This window comes from Choloepus didactylus, chromosome 5 (genome assembly GCF_015220235.1).
Source record: "Choloepus didactylus isolate mChoDid1 chromosome 5, mChoDid1.pri, whole genome shotgun sequence".
NCBI lineage: Eukaryota > Metazoa > Chordata > Mammalia > Pilosa > Megalonychidae > Choloepus > Choloepus didactylus.
The window spans coordinates 136,872,162-136,890,392 of record NC_051311.1 but is presented as its reverse complement, the minus strand read 5'-3'; the positions used below and the strand labels follow the sequence as shown (position 1 = coordinate 136,890,392).

The 18,231-nt window shown below is 40.7% G+C and overlaps 1 protein-coding gene across 2 annotated transcripts; it reads left to right on the top strand.

Moving 5' to 3' along the window:
• The first annotated feature begins 148 nt into the window (after positions 1-148).
• On the top strand, positions 149-2,891 carry HOXA1 (homeobox A1). 2 transcript variants are annotated; one of them, XM_037837531.1, is made up of 2 exons: positions 149-841; positions 1,283-2,891. In XM_037837531.1, the coding sequence occupies exons 1-2, from the start codon at positions 196-198 to the stop codon at positions 1,636-1,638; spliced, it is 1,002 nt and encodes a 333-aa protein (XP_037693459.1). In that variant the 5' UTR covers positions 149-195; the 3' UTR covers positions 1,639-2,891. The 2 variants fall into 2 exon arrangements, with proteins under 2 accessions (XP_037693459.1, XP_037693460.1); XM_037837532.1 differs by lacking the exon at positions 1,283-2,891 and having other exon boundaries at positions 149-546; positions 750-806.
• Positions 2,892-18,231: the final 15,340 nt, after the last annotated feature.

The following is an 18,231-nucleotide window of genomic DNA, read 5'->3' as shown; positions in this document are numbered from 1 at the left end:
AGGAGTCGGCAAACTTTCTCAGGAGGCTCAGCCATTGGCTGGCACAGTCACGTGCCCCTCCGGGAGCCCTCCGCCCTCCTCCCCTGTCTTGCGCACTGTACATTCATATCATTTTTCTTCTTCGGCCCCATGGAGGAAGTGAGAAAGTTGGCACAGTCACCCAGGGCTTCGCAGGACCCAGTCACTGAGTGACAGATGGACAATGCAAGAATGAGCTCCTTCCTGGAATACCCCATTCTCAGCGGAGGCGACTCGGGGACCTGCTCAGCGCGAGCCTACTCCTCAGACCATGGGATTACAACTTTCCAATCGTGCGCAGTCAGTGCCAACAGCTGCGGCGGCGACGACCGCTTCCTAGTCGGCAGGGGTGTACAAATCAGCCCTCCCCCCCACCATCACCATCAGCATCACCACTCCCAGCCAGCCACCTACCAGACTCCTGGGAACCTGGGGGTGTCCTACTCCCACTCGAGTTGTGGCCCAAGCTATGGCGCTCAGAACTTCGGCGCGCCTTACAATCCCTACGCGTTAAATCAGGAAGCAGACGTAAGTGGTGGGTACCCCCCATGCGCTCCCGCTGTTTATTCTGGAAATCTCTCATCTCCCATGGTCCAGCATCACCACCACCACCAGGGTTATGCCGGGCGCACTGTGGGCTCGTCTCAGTACATTCATCACTCATATGGACAAGAGCATCAGAACCTGGCCCTGGCCACGTATAATAACTCCTTGTCCCCTCTCCACGCCAGCCAAGAAGCCTGTCGCTCCCCTGCGTCGGAGACATCTTCTCCAGCGCAGACCTTTGACTGGATGAAAGTCAAAAGAAACCCTCCCAAAACAGGTCAGTCCTCTTCTACTGCTGACTCGTGGATGCTCTTTGATGATTTTGGGAGGAGCTGGTATAGTTTGCAAGAAAAAAAAAATGATTTTATTAAAAAGTTCTTGCTTCCGACAGGTGTTGTAGGGCATGGGGAGAGTGCCCTGATGTGTTGGGGCAAAAGAGTCGCTGGGACACGTGTTTCCAAGCGGGCTGAGTTTTAGAGGTTTTGGAAGTAGGAAGGGGGATGTGTGTATTCTGCTAATATCTCCAGGCTTCATTAATCACCCATCTGACCACGTCTTTACACTTCATCACTCACCCTCTGCAGCCCTGTTTGTGCTGAGAAGTTCTTCATCTCCCTTTACTTGAATGTTGCTCTGAAGTGTGTAGGGAATAAATGTCCCTCATATCAATTTTAACATTTTTACCTTTCCCCTTCATCACTTCCCACCCTGTCCCCAGGGAAAGTTGGAGAATACGGCTACGTGGCTCAACCCAATGCGGTGCGTACCAACTTCACTACCAAGCAGCTGACGGAGCTGGAGAAGGAGTTTCACTTCAACAAATATCTGACGCGTGCCCGCAGGGTGGAGATCGCCGCGTCCCTGCAGCTCAACGAGACTCAGGTGAAGATCTGGTTCCAGAACCGCCGAATGAAGCAGAAGAAACGAGAGAAGGAAGGGCTCTTGCCCATCTCTCCGGCTACCCCGCCGGGAAGCGATGAGAAGGCTGAGGAATCTTCGGAGAAGTCCAGCTCCTCGCCCTGCGTTCCCTCCCCGGGTTCTTCTACCTCAGACACTCTGACTACCTCTCACTGAGGCCGCAGCCCCTGCCCAAAACTCCACAGTCCAGTCTTCTCGGACTGGGACTTCTTACCCAAAGCACATTCTTAGCTTATCTTCCTTTCCATTTACAGTCTCTTTCTTCCTTTCTTATCGTATCTGGGAGCACCTGGCCAGGTTAATGTGTTTCCAGAGAATTCTGGACCAGATACTTGGTGGGAGGTTTACTCCTTAATTCAGATTGGGTGCCAGCATCAATTTTCTGATGGGCCCTAAAGCCCCTCTGGGCCTTTAAGGATATTTCCAGAACTAAGTATTCCTTTCAGATGTCCTTTGGAAAATAGTCCCCTATACAAGCAGAAACATGCCATAGGGAGGCCTTTCATCTTTCATCTATGTGTATCTTTACAGTTGTCCCTTACCCTGACCTTAAAAGTAGGATAGTGAGAAGAAAGAGTCCAGGAGGTCATGAAGAATAGATGCACTATGGAATGTGTTTACACAATTCATTCATCCCTTAACTTAATTCAGTTTCATGTGTGTGAGTTAGCTGGTTGTAAATATTTTGTCTGAGAGATTTATCTTTATACAGATTTTCTAGAGTTTACGTGACTCAAACAGGGTGGACAAACTCTCAAGGCTGGTACAATTTTATATGTGACTATAGGTGAAAGAATAAATTCCCTCACTGAAACCCAATCAGATGCCTCAGAAGGTAGCCTCAATTTGTTTTTTCACTGAGTTAAGAAGGCATGTAGAGCACAAGGTTCAGAAACCTGGCTTCCTGTATTAAGTCTTTCCCTATCCCTACCCCTTTCTTCTTGCTTCTCTAGTCACCTTCCATTTAAAATTTGTGGTGGATTATTCTGGACCTAAAGTTATTTTTCAAACCAGCTTCTTCCTTCCACAGTTCTGTAGCTGGATATGATGTATTTTTGGCTCAATTGTTAATGTGATGGATGGCGCAATGAATGTATATTTTGTGTGATTCGTGAATAGTCTTTTGCATGTCGCACAATATTTTGATGTCCCTGAAGTACCACACTGAGTTCTATCAGTTATCCTCTGTGAACCTATGATTTTCCCATTTTCTGTACAATCACGAATAGCTCTGAGATCCTGGAGTGATGTGATCAAGAGCAGAGTTTACGGGTCTTAAGATGTCTGTAATAAAATATATTCAAGTTTCAGGTATGCTCAAGTATCAGTGTATTTGGCTGGGATACAATTTGTTGATTCCTACAAAGTATTCTCTTTTCATTTGGGGAAGGGGAAAAAGAGTGGTGTGCATTTTCCAAGAAGTGGGCCTTTTCTTGAATAAAAATGAATGCTCTCCATTTTCATGTAGCTGAAGCTTCTTGATGAGTGTAATTCCACCAGATTCTGGTATGACACCTTACCAGTGTTATTTAATAGGTTGATTTTCTTTAAAATAACAACAGCTTCTTTATTACAATCAAAATTTATAATGAAAAAAATGAACGGAGAGGAAATTTATGAAGCAGATCTATTTCTGAAACAAGCGTGGATACTTCCTGGGTCAAGTGCTAACCTTTTCACCTCCAACTGAATGTTGACATATATATAAACGGAACACCCCTTCAAAAGCCGACAGTCTTCGGTCAGTCTTTCCTCACATCAGTGAACCCAGAGCTAAGAGACTTCTCATTTAATTAGCTCCAGTATAAAGCTGTTGTGAGGATGGGGCCCTCATTCCACCCTTCTTCCTTCTTCTTGGATTGCCATGCAGCGTTCCAATATAATCTACCCTTTAAATTGAGTGTGGTCTGTTTTCGGTAAACCCTTGCACCCCTCCCCCTTTCCTCCTGTCAACCTCCATCCCTTCCCGCTGCTCCCCCTCCCTATCTCTTGCTTGCACATCTCATTCCCTTCAGACTCAACTTTGATTTCATAGCTATCATTGCTGTAGTGGGTTCAAAGTTCTAATTCCATGCAATATAGTCCCCAAAAAAGTTTTTTTAAATTTTCTTTCCTGGGGTCGACAGTTTCTTCCAGGTGAACTTGTACCTCCCCCCCAAGTCTTTTAATATCCAAATTGCTTCAACCCTGGCATCTGGCTGCTCTCAGAGGAAGCCAGCAAATGAAAGAGTTCCAAGTAACTCTCAGACCTCTTACCACTTTTCCTTTCCTTTCACACATTTTTTGGAGGCTTTAATTTAGCTCCAAAAGTAGCACAGAAAATTTACAGCATCACAAACAAATACAGACATACGACTTCCTTCCTCTGCAAAGGGTGTTTTACAAAGGACAGTGTCAGGGGGACTCTACAAAAATTTGGAGTTTGCAGGCGTCTTAGAGCACCAGTGAGACTTCCTGCACTTCCCTGTCAAAGGCGGCAAGCCTGGACTCTGCAGGCGCAGTTGCTGCGGCCATATCAAGGGCACTGGGCACCCTCCCCTTGCCTGCTGGATTCTAAGGTTGCCTCTGAACGATTCAAGTGGATGGAGAAAAACTTCAAAGACGGCCAACTTTTTCTTTCATTTCCATGCCTGGCCTTATATTGTATCTTTTGTTTATTAGTGTAAGGTCACAAAGCAAAACAGATGGCTGCTTTCCAAATACTTTAATGTGCTAAAGTGTCATTTGCATGCCACTGCCGAGATTTCAATATCTAAAAGCAGGGACTGACCCACTGGAATCCCAGAGATTCCAGTCTTCAAGGTGCTGGTTTTTATGTAGCTTGAGAGAGAAGAGAACGGTAAATTATGGCTAAACATCTCAAGCCTTCTCTAGGTCATGGAATAAATCAGTTCACAAGCAGTGCATTTAGGAAGCATTAATATACCTTTCAACAAGGAAAACATTTGTATCTTTTTGGCTGTCCCAATCGATTAAATCAAAGGCACTTAACAATCTCCCTTTTTCTGCTTTGGTCTCTGAGGAGCACAGTGCCTTGAAAAATGACAGCAATGGTAACTGAAACAACATAAAGAGGAAAAACAGAAAATAAACATTTATTGATAATTTTAAAAAGGACAAGGGTCTCAATTAGAGACCTGGAATAATTGCAAAATAAAATTCTAGTTTTTGAAGACTTCCCACACATTCATCCAACATACTCCGGAAATTCGGGATGTCCCTAATCTAGGCAGAATTGAGAGCTTGCTGTGGCACTGAAGTTTACTTTTGGAGGCTATTCAGATGCCATGGTGTTTTCCTCTGGGGCAATCAGATTCCAACCGATCAATATTTACTCAGTCTGAAAGGGTTGTTGAAAAGGCTGCTAACAACAAACTGCTTAGCTGCTCACCCCTGTTTAATCTCAGGTTCACCGAAAGTTCAAGAAGAGATGAATGCAGTGATGGGTCACTTTAGAATGAGTCCCAGCGGTTTATCTGAGCTCTCCGCTAAAGGCAACAATTACAGTTCCATCCCTCTTTGGGAAAGGGGCAACTCTCCTATTATTCTTTTGCTAAACAGTGTTTACTAGAAACTTAAAACACTTTCCTCTCTCCTTCTGGCTTTTTTTTTTTTTTTTTTTTAAAGCTTCCAGCTGCCCTTCTCCTGCCCCCTGCTCTAGCTTTCTGACAATCTCCTAGGTTTCATTTGACTTAAAATAAATTACACTGAATATTTAAAAAACGTTAAATTAGCCTGACATAAGAGATACGATTTATTTCAGATGCCACGAGCTATGAAATGAAACTCGTTGGGCCATTAGAGTTTATCTTCTTTGCGAAAGTACAGGGCAAGATTGTATTGAAATCCACTTGTGCTTGAGTAATATCGACAACCAGAGCCCCAATATCCATCGGAGATGGTTGTTCAGACAGGAATGGGGGAGGGAGTGGGAACTGGCTTGTGAAAAAGCAAGTAAGTCAGATGGAGAGCCAACTTTAAAATCTTACAACCTTCTAGTGCTTGAAATACTGAGAGATGAAAAAGGAAAGTCAAGGAAGCCAGTGGGGAATGGTGGGAAGAAGATGCTAGACACAGAAGCTAATTGCTACAGCTCTTTAGAGGTTAAAGTTCATGTAATCACTGCATAAATGCATACTAAATAGGGGTTTATTAAGCTTTTCTGATGGCTGAGCACGCCTGTGAAAAACGGTCACTGCTGTTTATGTTTCTTCCTTAAGAATGGTCCTTGAAGTAGAAGCTCTTGGTGTTTGAATCTTTAATTTACTGTTTCAAAAGACAGGCAACCATTCTGTTTTAAAATTTCAAAATTGGTAAATGAACGGCATCTTTCTTCATATTGGATGGGATTGTAAAATATCTTTTTTATTCTTAGAAATACTATAGCTTTTTCAATACACTCAAGAACACAAGACAAGCATGTCCCTCCCTATCAGATAAGCTACTCACTGTCTGGATGGCTACCTTTCCTGACCTTCCAGTAGATAAGCTTACGTGGTGCCCACATATCTGAGAGAACACAAAAATTGTACCTTAGGACTCCCTCTACCTAAATGACCTAATTAGAAGGGGCCCATCTACCTAACCTTTCTCATTTTGTGGATCAGGAAGACAAGCCACCCAGAGATGGATTAATTTGACTGAGAGCACATAGTATTAGCACTCTTCCTATATAAAAACCAGATGGCTTAAAACCTGAGTCAAGGGCACTTCTTATATCTAAGATCCTGATTTGATTTTTGTACCCTATTTGCTCTATGTAATTTGTTTCATGCTGGATATTGTTTACTTTTTTCCATTTCTGGTTTACTGGCCACCCACCAACTCCAGTCCTTGATTTTGAGGCTTTCAGGATTACTGAGTCTGTTTAATAACCTCCCAGTTAAAAATTTCTGCCATCATGTTTGAATAACAAGATGTTGGGCTACTTTCCTCTAAAGACATATGTTCTAAGATATAGAAATAGAGAAAGCAGGTAAAAATTCAACATGCAAAATTTCTTCCTTTTTAATCTAGATAGGAAGAATAAATGAAAGAAAAGCTGCCTGCACCCAATTTGGACTTCCATTAAATTGTCAAAAGGTGTCAGTTAGGAAGGATTTAGGTATGCAAGAAACAGTCCAGGAGGGATCCGAACCTTAATCTTTTTTCCTCTCCTTAATTATTCAGGTCCATATTTCTTAATGTTCTCCATGACTCACTCACGTACCTAAAACACACACACACCCCAAGCCCAAAGCATTTACACAAAGTTCCCTTGCAACACAACTTTCCACATTCTTCTCACCGTGGTGGATCCCACTGATCTCAGCGGAACCTGCTGCTCAAAAGGACATCTACAGCTGTCAGTGTTTTTTAAGAGCTGAGCTGCCATCAAATTTAGCTGCCCTTGGATTTCAGAACTGCAAATCAAGTATCAATCAAGCAACTCAGTTTCGTAGGCACTGGTCTATAAACGCGTTTGCTTTTTTTTTTTTTTTTTTTTTGCCAACCCCAAAACCCAATTACAAAATATTCTGTAAAGACTATATTTTGAATCTTTTGGAAATAAACGAAAAGACCGAATCTTCTTTATCAACATTTGTAGACACAGCAAAAACATATACCTACCTTTAAAAACAGTTCAGATTTTTTTATTAAAAATGTGTCTGTAAAACGCCTAGTCAAGGCTAATCAAATTGTTTTGCATTTTCATCTTAGATTTGGGTGGTTAATTGGTTTGTTAGGAAAAATAATACGCAACAGAAAATAAAGGAAAAATATAGAATGTCTTTTTTTTTTTTTTAAACTTGGGATACTTTTTAGCAGCACTGGACATTTTACAAATTATAACTGGCTTCTTTTTAAAAGAAAAATCACCACAGTACCATAACTAGAATCCAGAAAGTGATTTAAGGTGGTGGGGACTTTTCTCCCGTGAAGTATCAGCAAATACGGCCTAGTAAAGTATGGAAGGGAATTTTCCATTCTAAGGGACAAATGGCCTCTTTCCTTCATGGCACGCAGGGGGCAATTGCCGGAGCCTCGGAAGAGCTCCGCTCGAGCAATCATGTCGCTTCAGCAACCGCGGCATCACGAACTCTGGGCCTAACAGCGCCGCATCGAGCGAGGAAATCAATGCCTGCCTCATGGCTGCCGCGCGGTGCCACCGACTGCGGCGAATGCCCCATAGCCTTTCGCGGCCGCGCGGGGGGTGGAGAGGAGTCTCGACGCCAAGTTAAGATGGCACTCCTTTCTTGGCTTCCTCGCCTTTCTTCAAATACTTCACAAAATGCCGTAGCTCCCTCCCTCACCCCTCCCGCGACCATGCAGTGTGGGGAGGGAACAGCATCCGGGCCTTCCCCGGGGGTACGGGCGTCGCGGCCCGGGGTTGGTGTGGGGCTCGCCGGAGGCCAGCGCGCGGCCTGACGGGAGCAGCCTCCGGGGCCCCTGCAATCCGGGCCCCTGCCGTGTGCGCAGGCGTCGCGTCGCCGCCGGGGGCCGGCTTGTGGCCTGCTTTCTCGGACCGCACCCCGAGGTGGGGTGGGGATGCATCACCTGAGTCCCACTTTGTCCCTAGGCCTCGCGTTTCCCCCACCCCGCCCGCCTATATCGCCCTGCTTGCCCAGGGTCTTCCGGAAGTCGGAGGAGCTGAGGGATGCGACTTAAATGCCTCTGGCTGCTAGTTGACTCCTCCTGGGGAGGGCCTCGTGGTTTTCATCCCGCCGCCACTCCAGAATGGAGGCAGACAGAACATTTCTTCCGCAGAGGAAGAAGCCCAGGTTGGAGGCCTAGTTTCCAAGTCTAGCTTTTTAAGATTTGAAAGAGAAAGGGAGACTTGACTCCGTGTCTGTCCCAGTCCCTCAGATAATCTTTCAGATGTACTTAACTGAGTAACATACTCATTCTCCGTCTAGTTTAACTTAGTTATTTTAAATGGTAGGTGTGGGGGTAGCAGGTGTGATATGTAGAAGTTTCCACAAATTGAATGTTCCTAGAGAGACCACCAGCGCATCTCTAGTCAGGGAAACATCCTTGCCTTGTTTCTGGAATATCCTCTCTTCATTTGCAGTCAAATCCTGCCTTGCCTGAGAAAGAAGTTTCCTGTACCACATCCCACTCTTTCTGCACTGCCCTCCTTACAACTTTTACACAGGAAGCTTTTTGATACAAAGGGTTGACTGGGATTGTAAACTAGGCTCTGCATGTGTGTTAGTCTTGACTCCCCAAATGGATCTTAAACTTTTTGAGGGCATGGCTTATAATAATAATGAATTGACAGTCCTGTGTAGTGGGAAGAACTCTGGACTGGAATTCAGGATATGTGTGGCTAGTTTTCTTTCATTCACTGTGTGAGTTTGGGTAGGATACTTAACCTTTCTGTGCTTCAGGTTCTTAATTTATAAAATAAGATGACTTCCTGTTGATTTTTAAGCTGCTGTCTAAAATTGTGATTTTTCAGTATCCTGAAAATCTGGTATTTATTTTGGATTACTCTGAGCTAAGCTCTGTGCTCAAGTACCTTACATGTATTAACTCATTTAATCCTTACCGGGCCCTAAGAAGATATTTTACAGATGAGGAAAGGGAGTGTTCTGAGATGTAAAGTAACTTGTCCACTGTCTCCATAGCCCAAACTCTTACCAGTTTGCTGTAGTGCTCTTCCACAGGGCCAACCGCAGGACTGGGCATGAGTCCTCCATAAATGTTTATCAGGCTGTCATTGTTTGACAAAGGTGCTATTTTAGTGGAAAAATGCTTACTAGTAAAGAAATGAGAGCTTGGGAACCTGATTGTTCAATATTAGACATATATACCAACTATGGCTACACATTTTGGGGAAAATAAGGAAATGACAAATACTGGAATCGAAATGAATCTAACCCCAAAGTCAGAGAACTGATTTAATAATAAAAGGCTTCTTTTGTATCTGACACCAATTAATTGTGGAAATTATTTTCAGGGAGTTAAAAGACACCCTATATATTCATAGGTTATGTCTGTGGCATTCCTAAAATGTGGACAAAAATGGAAATATTTTGTCTCTATAAAAGCTGGCATCCATATGGTTGGAAACATTTTCTCCTCCCCAGTTTTCTTTTGCATATTTTATATACTGCAAATCCAGCCATAATTTACATTTGGAGAAAAAAGGGTTAACCCTCATACTTTTTAACTTAACTCCTCTTGTCTAAGAACTAGAGAAACCAGGTTCACCAAGAAATTGAAGGAAAATATTGAGGCCTCAAGACAGCCTGTCTTTAGAAGCCAGTCATTCACAGAATTTAACTGACACAAAGTCAGATAAAAAGTAGTCTGTAGAAGAACACAGGGCTGTTTCCTCCTACTTTTCTAATTTGGCAATATTACAAACATTACAATATTATTGATATTATTTAATTGTAGAGTTACAGAGTCTAAGACTAGGAGAGACATTAAAAACCATCTAATGTGGTTTTTCCATCTTACAGGTAAAGAAACTGAGGCCCAGAAAGGTGCTAGCCCCAATAGGGATAATAAAAATATTTGCTTGTATCTTTAATATACACTTAGGTGGATATTGCAAATGGCAGGCAAAATTTTATCTCAGGCTAGATATATTAATAACATTAATTACTATATTAAGTGTAATGTAATAACTCTAATTACAGTAAAACAAACTACTGATGATCTAAAAGTTATTAAGAGTAAGGAGGTTTGAATAATTTAACTAGATATATGGACAGAGGGTTTTTTCCTTCCTATTTACTTCCATGAGCCCAACAGAATGGGTGACTGCTCAGATATCTTTGCCCCATAGGTAAATAGATACTGGCTGATTCATTTTACTTCTTCCGTTTTCAAAATTCTTTACATGGTTTGACAAATGAAACAAAATGAAACAAAGAAGAGTTTTAAGCCATCTTAATTCCCCTGCTCAAGCCACTTGGTTGGCATATTGGCTCTCTGGTTGCTGCTTGAGTTAGGCACCATGGAAATTGAGGGCATTCTGGCTTCATTGATGTATGTCCTATGGACCACAAGAACTTAACTTGCAATTTATTACCTTGTATTAAAAAATACTCCTATGAGAGAGATCCTGACTTTAGCAAATTATTGTGACAGTGTATTTTTTTATATTAACATTTATTGGAGGCTTTCTTGGTACCAGATGCTGAGCTAAAAACTTTATATGCATTATCTCAGTTAATCCTGACAGCAGACTTATGGTGTGGATTTTATTATTCCTATTTATAGATGGAGAAACTGAGGCTTAGGGAAGTTCTGGAAGTTCCTCACCACTACACAGTGAGTAAATTGCAAAGTTGGAATTTGAGTGCAATGTATTTAATCATGTGTTGAAGTCTCATATCTTAAGAATATGAAAGTAATAATATATTAGGTCTAATCTTAAATTTAACTTCAGGTTTAATATGTTTATGCTTATATTTTGGAAGCCTGGTTTTAGGTTGTTAAAAATTAACATGTGCAATGTGATCCTAGTTTTGTAAGATAAAAAAATATGTAAGTATGCACATACATAGACAAAAATTTTAAAGTTTATTCTTGTACCTGTGAGGTTTTATTGCTGACAGAATTGATGCTTTCAAAATAAGTATAATATATATCATATATATATACACATGTATACATATATATATCATATTATGAAGATACAATTATTGTAGAAAGAAAGAACAAAAAATCCGGTTACCATCCTATTCCCTAATATATTGGTGTTTTCTATAGCCTATCTTTTGTCTCTATGTGTACTTTCACAATTTTGGATTTTACTTTTTTTTCACTTAATATTATAGCATAAATAATTTTAGTTAATGGCTAAATAATGGATGTACCTTTTTTTTTTTTTCCTTTTTAGTAGGAGTGGTCACCATCTGAACTTTTTATGTTTAGGGAATTTCTCATTGTGAGACTGAAAATGCTATATCCATGCTTTCTCCGTAGCCTTATCTATTTGGAGCACAGCCATGGTGCAGGTGCTGGAGAAGGAATCTAGTAGTGACCAGGTCTAGTGGTTTGGCGGCACAAGTGTGTCACCATCAGGATTCGGGGCATGGGCAGTTGTCTCCTCACCAGACTGACTCTTTGATGACATTTGGCTTGAGTTCTGGTTGCCAAACTTTCCATTTTTCAAGCTTCATTTTCCAGTCTTACTAGAAATTTTCCAAGTTCCTCAGTATGTTCCTTCTCCAATTAATTTGAGTCAGTTTTTGTTGCTTACAGCTAAGAATTCTTACTGATACTTGTACCATATGGTATACCAAATAATGGTGCTTTGAATTTCTTAGGGTCTGTGGACTAGGGCCTGGAAGTGTGGGAGGAAGGTATTTATAGACAATGGGCTATGTGGCCACTTCTTGAAACTCTATTTTGTTTAGTCCCCAGCTTCAGGCTATTTTTTTTCTTCAATTCAGTTTTATTGAGATATATTCATATACCCTACAATCATCCACAGTGTACAATTGATTGTACACAGTACCATCATATAGTTGTGCATTCATCACTGATACCAATTTTTGAACATTTTCATTACTGAAAAAAAAAAGAATAAAAATATAAGTAAAGAAGAACACCCAAATCATTCCATCCCCTCCATCCTCCCTATTGTTCATTTAATTTTTGTTCCCATTTTTCCTATTTATCTGTCTATATACTGGATAGAGGGAGTATGAGCCACAAGGTTTTCACAATCACAGTAACACCATATAAGCTACAGTTATACAATCATCTTCAAGAATCAAGGCTACTGGGTTGCAGTTCAACAGTTTCAGGTATGTCCTTCTACTTTTCCAGTACACTAAAAACTAAAAAGGGATATCTATATATCACATAAGAGTAACCTCCGGAATGACCTCTCAAGTCCATTTGAAATCTCTCAGCCACTGAAACTTTGTTTCATTCCTCTTCCCTCTTTTGGTCAAGAAGACTTTCTGAATCCCATGATGCTGGGTCCACATTCATCTCTCGGAGTCATGTCCCATGTTGCCAGGGAAATTTATACCCCTGGGAGTCATGTCCCAAGTAGTGGGGAGGGCAGTGAGTTTTCCTGCCCTGTGGGCTCGGAGAAAGAGAGGCCACATCTGAGCAACAAAAGAGATTCTTTAGGGGAGACTCTTAGGCACAATTATAAGTAGGCTTAGCCTCTCCTTTGCAGTAACAAGCTTCCTAAGGGTAATCCCCAAGATTGGGGGCTCAATCTTCTAAATTGGTAGTCCCCAATGCTTGTGAGAATATCAGTAATTCCCCAGGTAAGGAAGTTTAATAATTTCACATTTTTCCCCAGTCCCTCATGGGGGCTTTGCAAATACATGTTTATTCTCTGCCCAATTACTTTGAGTTGTAGTTTCAAGCTATTTTAATGCACACCCTCTTTGTCTTGTTAAACATAAACAAATACATGAAAAGAGCCAAAGATAGTACTTTTCTTTGCCCTCTAAGAAAGCACAAATTTGTTTAATTGAGTTGGAGAACAGAATTTATTCCCTGTTTATTTCATAACTTCCACATGTTATCAGCTCGAGTATTTATTCTTCTGGGGCTAAGCCTGTATGTACAAGAGTAGCTGGTACTTGTTGATCATTTACTGTGTGCATGCCAGACACTGTGCTAAGTGCTGTATATGAATTGGCTCATATAAATCCTCTCAGCAACCCTATGGGAGGCAGTATTATAATCATCATTTTGCAGAAGAGAAAACTGAGGGTGAGAGAGGTCACCCAGCTAGAAAATGGCAAAGTCCACTTTCAGATTTAGCAGTCTGATGCCTCAGCACTCATTCTTCATAACATTGTGTATTCTTTCCCCTAACTGGCTTGACTGGCTTGATTTTTCTTTTTCTTTTTTTTCTTTCCTTTCTTCTTCCTCATCTTCTTTCTAATTTTTTTTCTTTCTTATTTGAGAATGGTATAAAGGCATTCAGTGCAGTTCCTGACTGAACGTCTAAAATTGTGTGAGGTGAGTGGTAAGGTTCCATCACCTGTTGCTCCTCTGGTTCTGGGAATTCTTCCTCGCTTCACCTTTTTCTGGCCTCTACTAACTCTATCCCTTCCTCCTCTCGGAACCTCTGTTCTCATCTTCTTACTCTGGTTTCTTTCTTGCTGCCTCATATTTGAATTCTGTCTCATTACTTTTCTCCTTCATTAATTAAAAACTTTTTTAAGGGATGATGTACAATTTTATGGGTAGAAGATATACTATCCCTTTTCCTGTAGTTTATAAATCATTATAAAGCAAACAATCTATTATCTAACTTTTGATGTATTACATTATTTATTGATATTTTACTGGAATTTAGGGGAGTGTTTAAACTTTTAGGGTTCTATATTTTAAGTTCTATAGAGTAGTTGGAGGTGATATTCCTTTCTCCCCAAAACGTGTAACGTGAGAGTAAGTCTTTAGCTCTGGTGGGGGTGGCATAATCAACATATGATTTGGGTGGAATGCTGAGGTTTAATGATGAAATTTTCCTGGAAAGGCAAAATGTTTGAGAAATGTTAACATAAACTTCAGTTTTTGGAAGCCAAGAAAATGAGAAGAAGAGAGAGTAAAAAATATAGAAACTTGGGACTTTCTAACTGTTTATGAGTCAGAAAGGATGAGAAAGGATGATGGATGGAAATGACCCTGGGGCAATTTGTAGTTAGGAAAAAAGGGATCTGATTTTGGGAAAATTCTGTAGATGGAATCTAAGAATGCTGTTGAGTCAGGCAGAGTTCTATGATTTCTTGCTCACCAGTTTTCCTAGAGACAGTGCTGGGATATGGGAGAAATTAGAGTAAGTTTTGATTTCAAAAAGAAAATATAGTTTGGAACATATTGTAAAAGCTAAGGTAATTTACTCATAATTTGTTTAATGTGTCTATGCGGTTATGCTTATATGTGTGTGTGTATAGATCTCTCTTTAGGAAAAACCTTTTCTCCTAACCACACTGCTCATATAATTCTCCTGCTTTTTTGAGTTCTGTCCAGGGAGCCAAGCTCTTTCTTGCCCCAGAGGCTTTGCAGGTATTATTGCCTCAGAATTCCCCCTCCCCATTTCTTCCTAAGACCTTGAGGTCTTAGCTAAATGATGCTTCCTCAGAGAGGCCTTACTTGACCACTCTACTAAAAATGGATCCCTCTCTGTTTTCTTTTTTTTCAAATCCAATTTTATTGAGATATATTCACATACCATACCATAAATCAAAGTATACAGTTGTTCACAGTATCATCATATAGTTGTGCATTCATCACACAATTTTTTGAACATTTTCATTACTCCAATAATAAGAATAAGACTAAAAATAAAAGTAAAAAAGAACACCCCAAACATTTCATACTCCTCTTCCCCGCATTTACTTTTTGCCCCCTTTTTTCTACTCATTTGTTCGTACACTGGATAAAGGAAGTGTGAGCCACAAGGTTTTCACAGTCACACAGTCACATCATGTAAGCTATATAGTTATACGATTGTCCTTAAGAATCAGGGCTACTTGGGTTGCAGTTTAGCAGTTTCAGGTATTTCCTTCTAGCTATTCCAATACACTAAAAACTAAAGGGATATCTATATATTGCATAAGAATAATCTCCAGAATGACCTCTCAACTCCATTTGAAATCTTTCAGTCACTGAAACTATTTTGTTTTTTTTGTTTTGTTTTTTTTTTTTTTGAAAAAATTTTTTTTATTGAGATATATTCACATACCACGCAGTCATACAAAACAAATCGTACTTTCGATTGTTTACAGTACCATTACATAGTTGTACATTCATCACCTAAATCAATCCCTGACACCTTCGTTAGCACACACACAAAAATAACAAGAATAATAATTAGAGTGAAAAAGAGCAATTGAAGTAAAAAAGAACACTGGGTACCTTTGTCTGTTTGTGAAACTATTTTGTTTAATTTCTCTTCCCCCTTTTGGTCAAGAAGGATTTCCCAATCCCACAATGCCAGGTCCAGGCTCATGCCTGGGAGTCATGTCCCATGTTGCCAGGAAGATTTACACCCCTGGGAGTCATGTCCCACATAGAGGGGGAGGGCAGTGAGTTTTCCTGCCGAGTGGGCTTAGGGTTTGTAGGAAGGGGATAGAGCTATAGTGTTCGGGAGGCAGTTTCTTGTAAAATAAGTGACTTGTAAGTTGCACACATCATTTCCACTCACATTCTGTTATAATAAACTTAGTCACATGGCCACACCTAGCTGCAAAGGATATTAAAAATTGCTGTTCTTCATCTTCTTGACCAAAAGGGGGATGTGAAAGAAATGAAATAATCTTCAGTGGCAGAGAGATTTCAAAAGGAGCCGAGAGGTCACTCTGGTGGGCACTCTTATGCACAATATAGACAACCCTTTTTAGGTTCTAATGAATTGGGGTAGCTGGTGGTAGATACCTGAAACTATCAAACTACAACCCAGAATCTATGAATCTTGAAGACAATTGTATAAAAATGTGGCTTATGAGGGGGGACAGTGGGATTGGGGGGGCCATGGGGATCACACTCCTCTTTGTCTAGTTTGTGAATGGATGAGTGGAAAGGTGGGGGAAGGAAACAAACAAACAAACAGACAAGGGTGCCCAGAGTTCTTTTTTTCTTTAGTTGCTCTTTTTCACTTTAATTATTATTCTGGTTATTTTTGTGTGTGTGGTAATGAGGGTGTCGGGGATTGATTTTGGTGATGAATGTACAACTATGTAATGGTACTGTGAACAATTGAATGTACGATTTGTTTTGTATGACAGCGTGGTATGTGAATATATCTCAATAAAATGAATATTAAAAAAAATTGCTGTTCTTGACTGGGCAGCCATGAGCCCCCCTAAAATGGAAGGAGAGAATGGACACTGTGGAAAACTAAACATCTGCCTCAATATTGGATAAATATTGAAAGAATGAAAGAATGCTGAATGTTGGAATAATATAGAGTTTGAGGGCTGTGTTTTAGAACTCCAGAAAATAAGGGTGTGATGCAAAAATATTAGAAACTTACCAAAATAACATCAAATATGCTTCATGACATAACCCATTCCACTTGCATATTTTGGGGCAGAGGGAGGGTTAAAGATCTAAGCAAGTTGCTTAGGTCAAGAAAATTGGGCAAAGAGGAGCAAGGGAGCTCTGGAGATGGGTCTTGTGGGGACATACCTGGCTTCATTAGAATTTGGGGACAATGGAACAGGAGCTTCTCTGCCTTCAGAAAGCTTCCAGAAAAAAGCTTTTAAGCTGCTACGGTTAGGTCAGACCTCTCTCTAATTCTTCCCAGGACAGAAGTGAGCTATTCTGAGGCAAGAACATTACTTGGCTACCAACCCTTTTCTTTATTATCCTAAATTCAACCCCACAAAGGCTTTGACATTCAAAGGTCAAACACAGAACAAACATAAATTGAAATTATTTAAAAAGGAAATGGATAAAATTCATGTTCCACTGAAGTATCCTGATACAAAACAACATTTTAACCAGTGTGGGCTGAATGTGGATTTGTATGACAATGCTTGCACCTGTTCTGCCCTGTCTAGAAGTCTGATAATTGTCAGAGGGCATCTAAGCAAATCCTCTGCACATGACGGCAGACGAGAGGAAGGGGCTCAGCTGCTGCCACAACCTTCTTTTCGGACTGAGGAGATACTGGATCTGACATTAGCTTCTCTTGCCCTAAATTCCTTCCCCACAAGAAAGGTAACTACCCCTTCTCGTTTCTCTTCCTGTTCTGGTTTTGACTGAAAGATTGCGAAACCTATTTTGTCCCTTTTCTGGGAGATCCTTACCCCTTTGAACCTGTCAGACTCCTTCAAGCTGAGCTCAGGTCTCTATTTTCTGTGAAACATTCCAGACTTTCCTTGGGGTACAAGACAGGGTCGGTAATCCTTGCTTTGCTCTCCTCCTTTAGCATTTTCTCCTTACCTTGCCAGAGTACTTCTCACTTTGGGATTTTGAATTATTTTAACCTGTTTTTGACTCTGCTTTATAAACTACTCCAGGATAGAGACCATGTCTTACTAATCATTGATTCTCTCAGGGTACTCACCTGGTAAATGTTTGCTGCATGCAGGAACAAGGGAGTAATGAGCAAACAATCCTTTAGGTTCTTTCTGTAGCCTCTCAGCTATTCTAATTTGGTTTATGATTCCCCAGGCTAGGAAAACAAAGACTGATTTCCAGTTCTTTGTTGTTTCCAATATATTTTCTCACTTGCTTACTAAAGTTGAAAGTTGAAGTTTAAAATTCTTTAATGGAGAATCGGCCTCTTAATATACAAGGCAGAGTAAAAATGGTTCAAATGTAATTGTTGCTTGAATTAACATACTGACTAAAGTTTATTGAAACCAATCAGTCCAAAAGTGTAAGTAACTGATGCCAGAGTCTTTTCTGTTTTGACCTGGCTGTGGGCGGGGTGTTGAAAAAAGGGGGTTCTTGGGCTGTAGTAAAGATGGGAGGGGATTGGGGGAGGCAACGGGTCATCTATGTAGAAAAAGAGCACAGAAGGGGGAACTAGGGGCCACTGAATTAGGACTTCCTTAGTGTCTCAATTTTAGAGAGATAAAAGTATGGCATGACTGCCATGTTTGTAGTTCTGTGAGAATATTGTTGGGAACTATATGGCACATGTACACTACTTTACAGGATTTATTAAGGCCTGGGGTGTTAATACATGTGAGCACTTTACAGAATTGCCTTGTTGCAGAGGAGCTGCAATTTCAGGGGAGTTAATTAATTAATGATATAATCTAGACTGTAACCTAAAATATCTCTTGTAGTAGTAGAACAGTTTAGGTATTTTTCATG

What these genes read in the sequence shown, in the direction of transcription:
- HOXA1 (XM_037837531.1), top strand. Translation starts at nt 196, where the DNA reads ATGGACAATGCAAGAATGAGCTCCTTCCTGGAATACCCCATTCTCAGC. An exon ending in AAGAAACCCTCCCAAAACAG is followed by an intron (nt 842 to 1,282) that starts GTCAGTCCTCTT and finishes CCCTGTCCCCAG; the next exon opens with GGAAAGTTGGAGAATACGGC.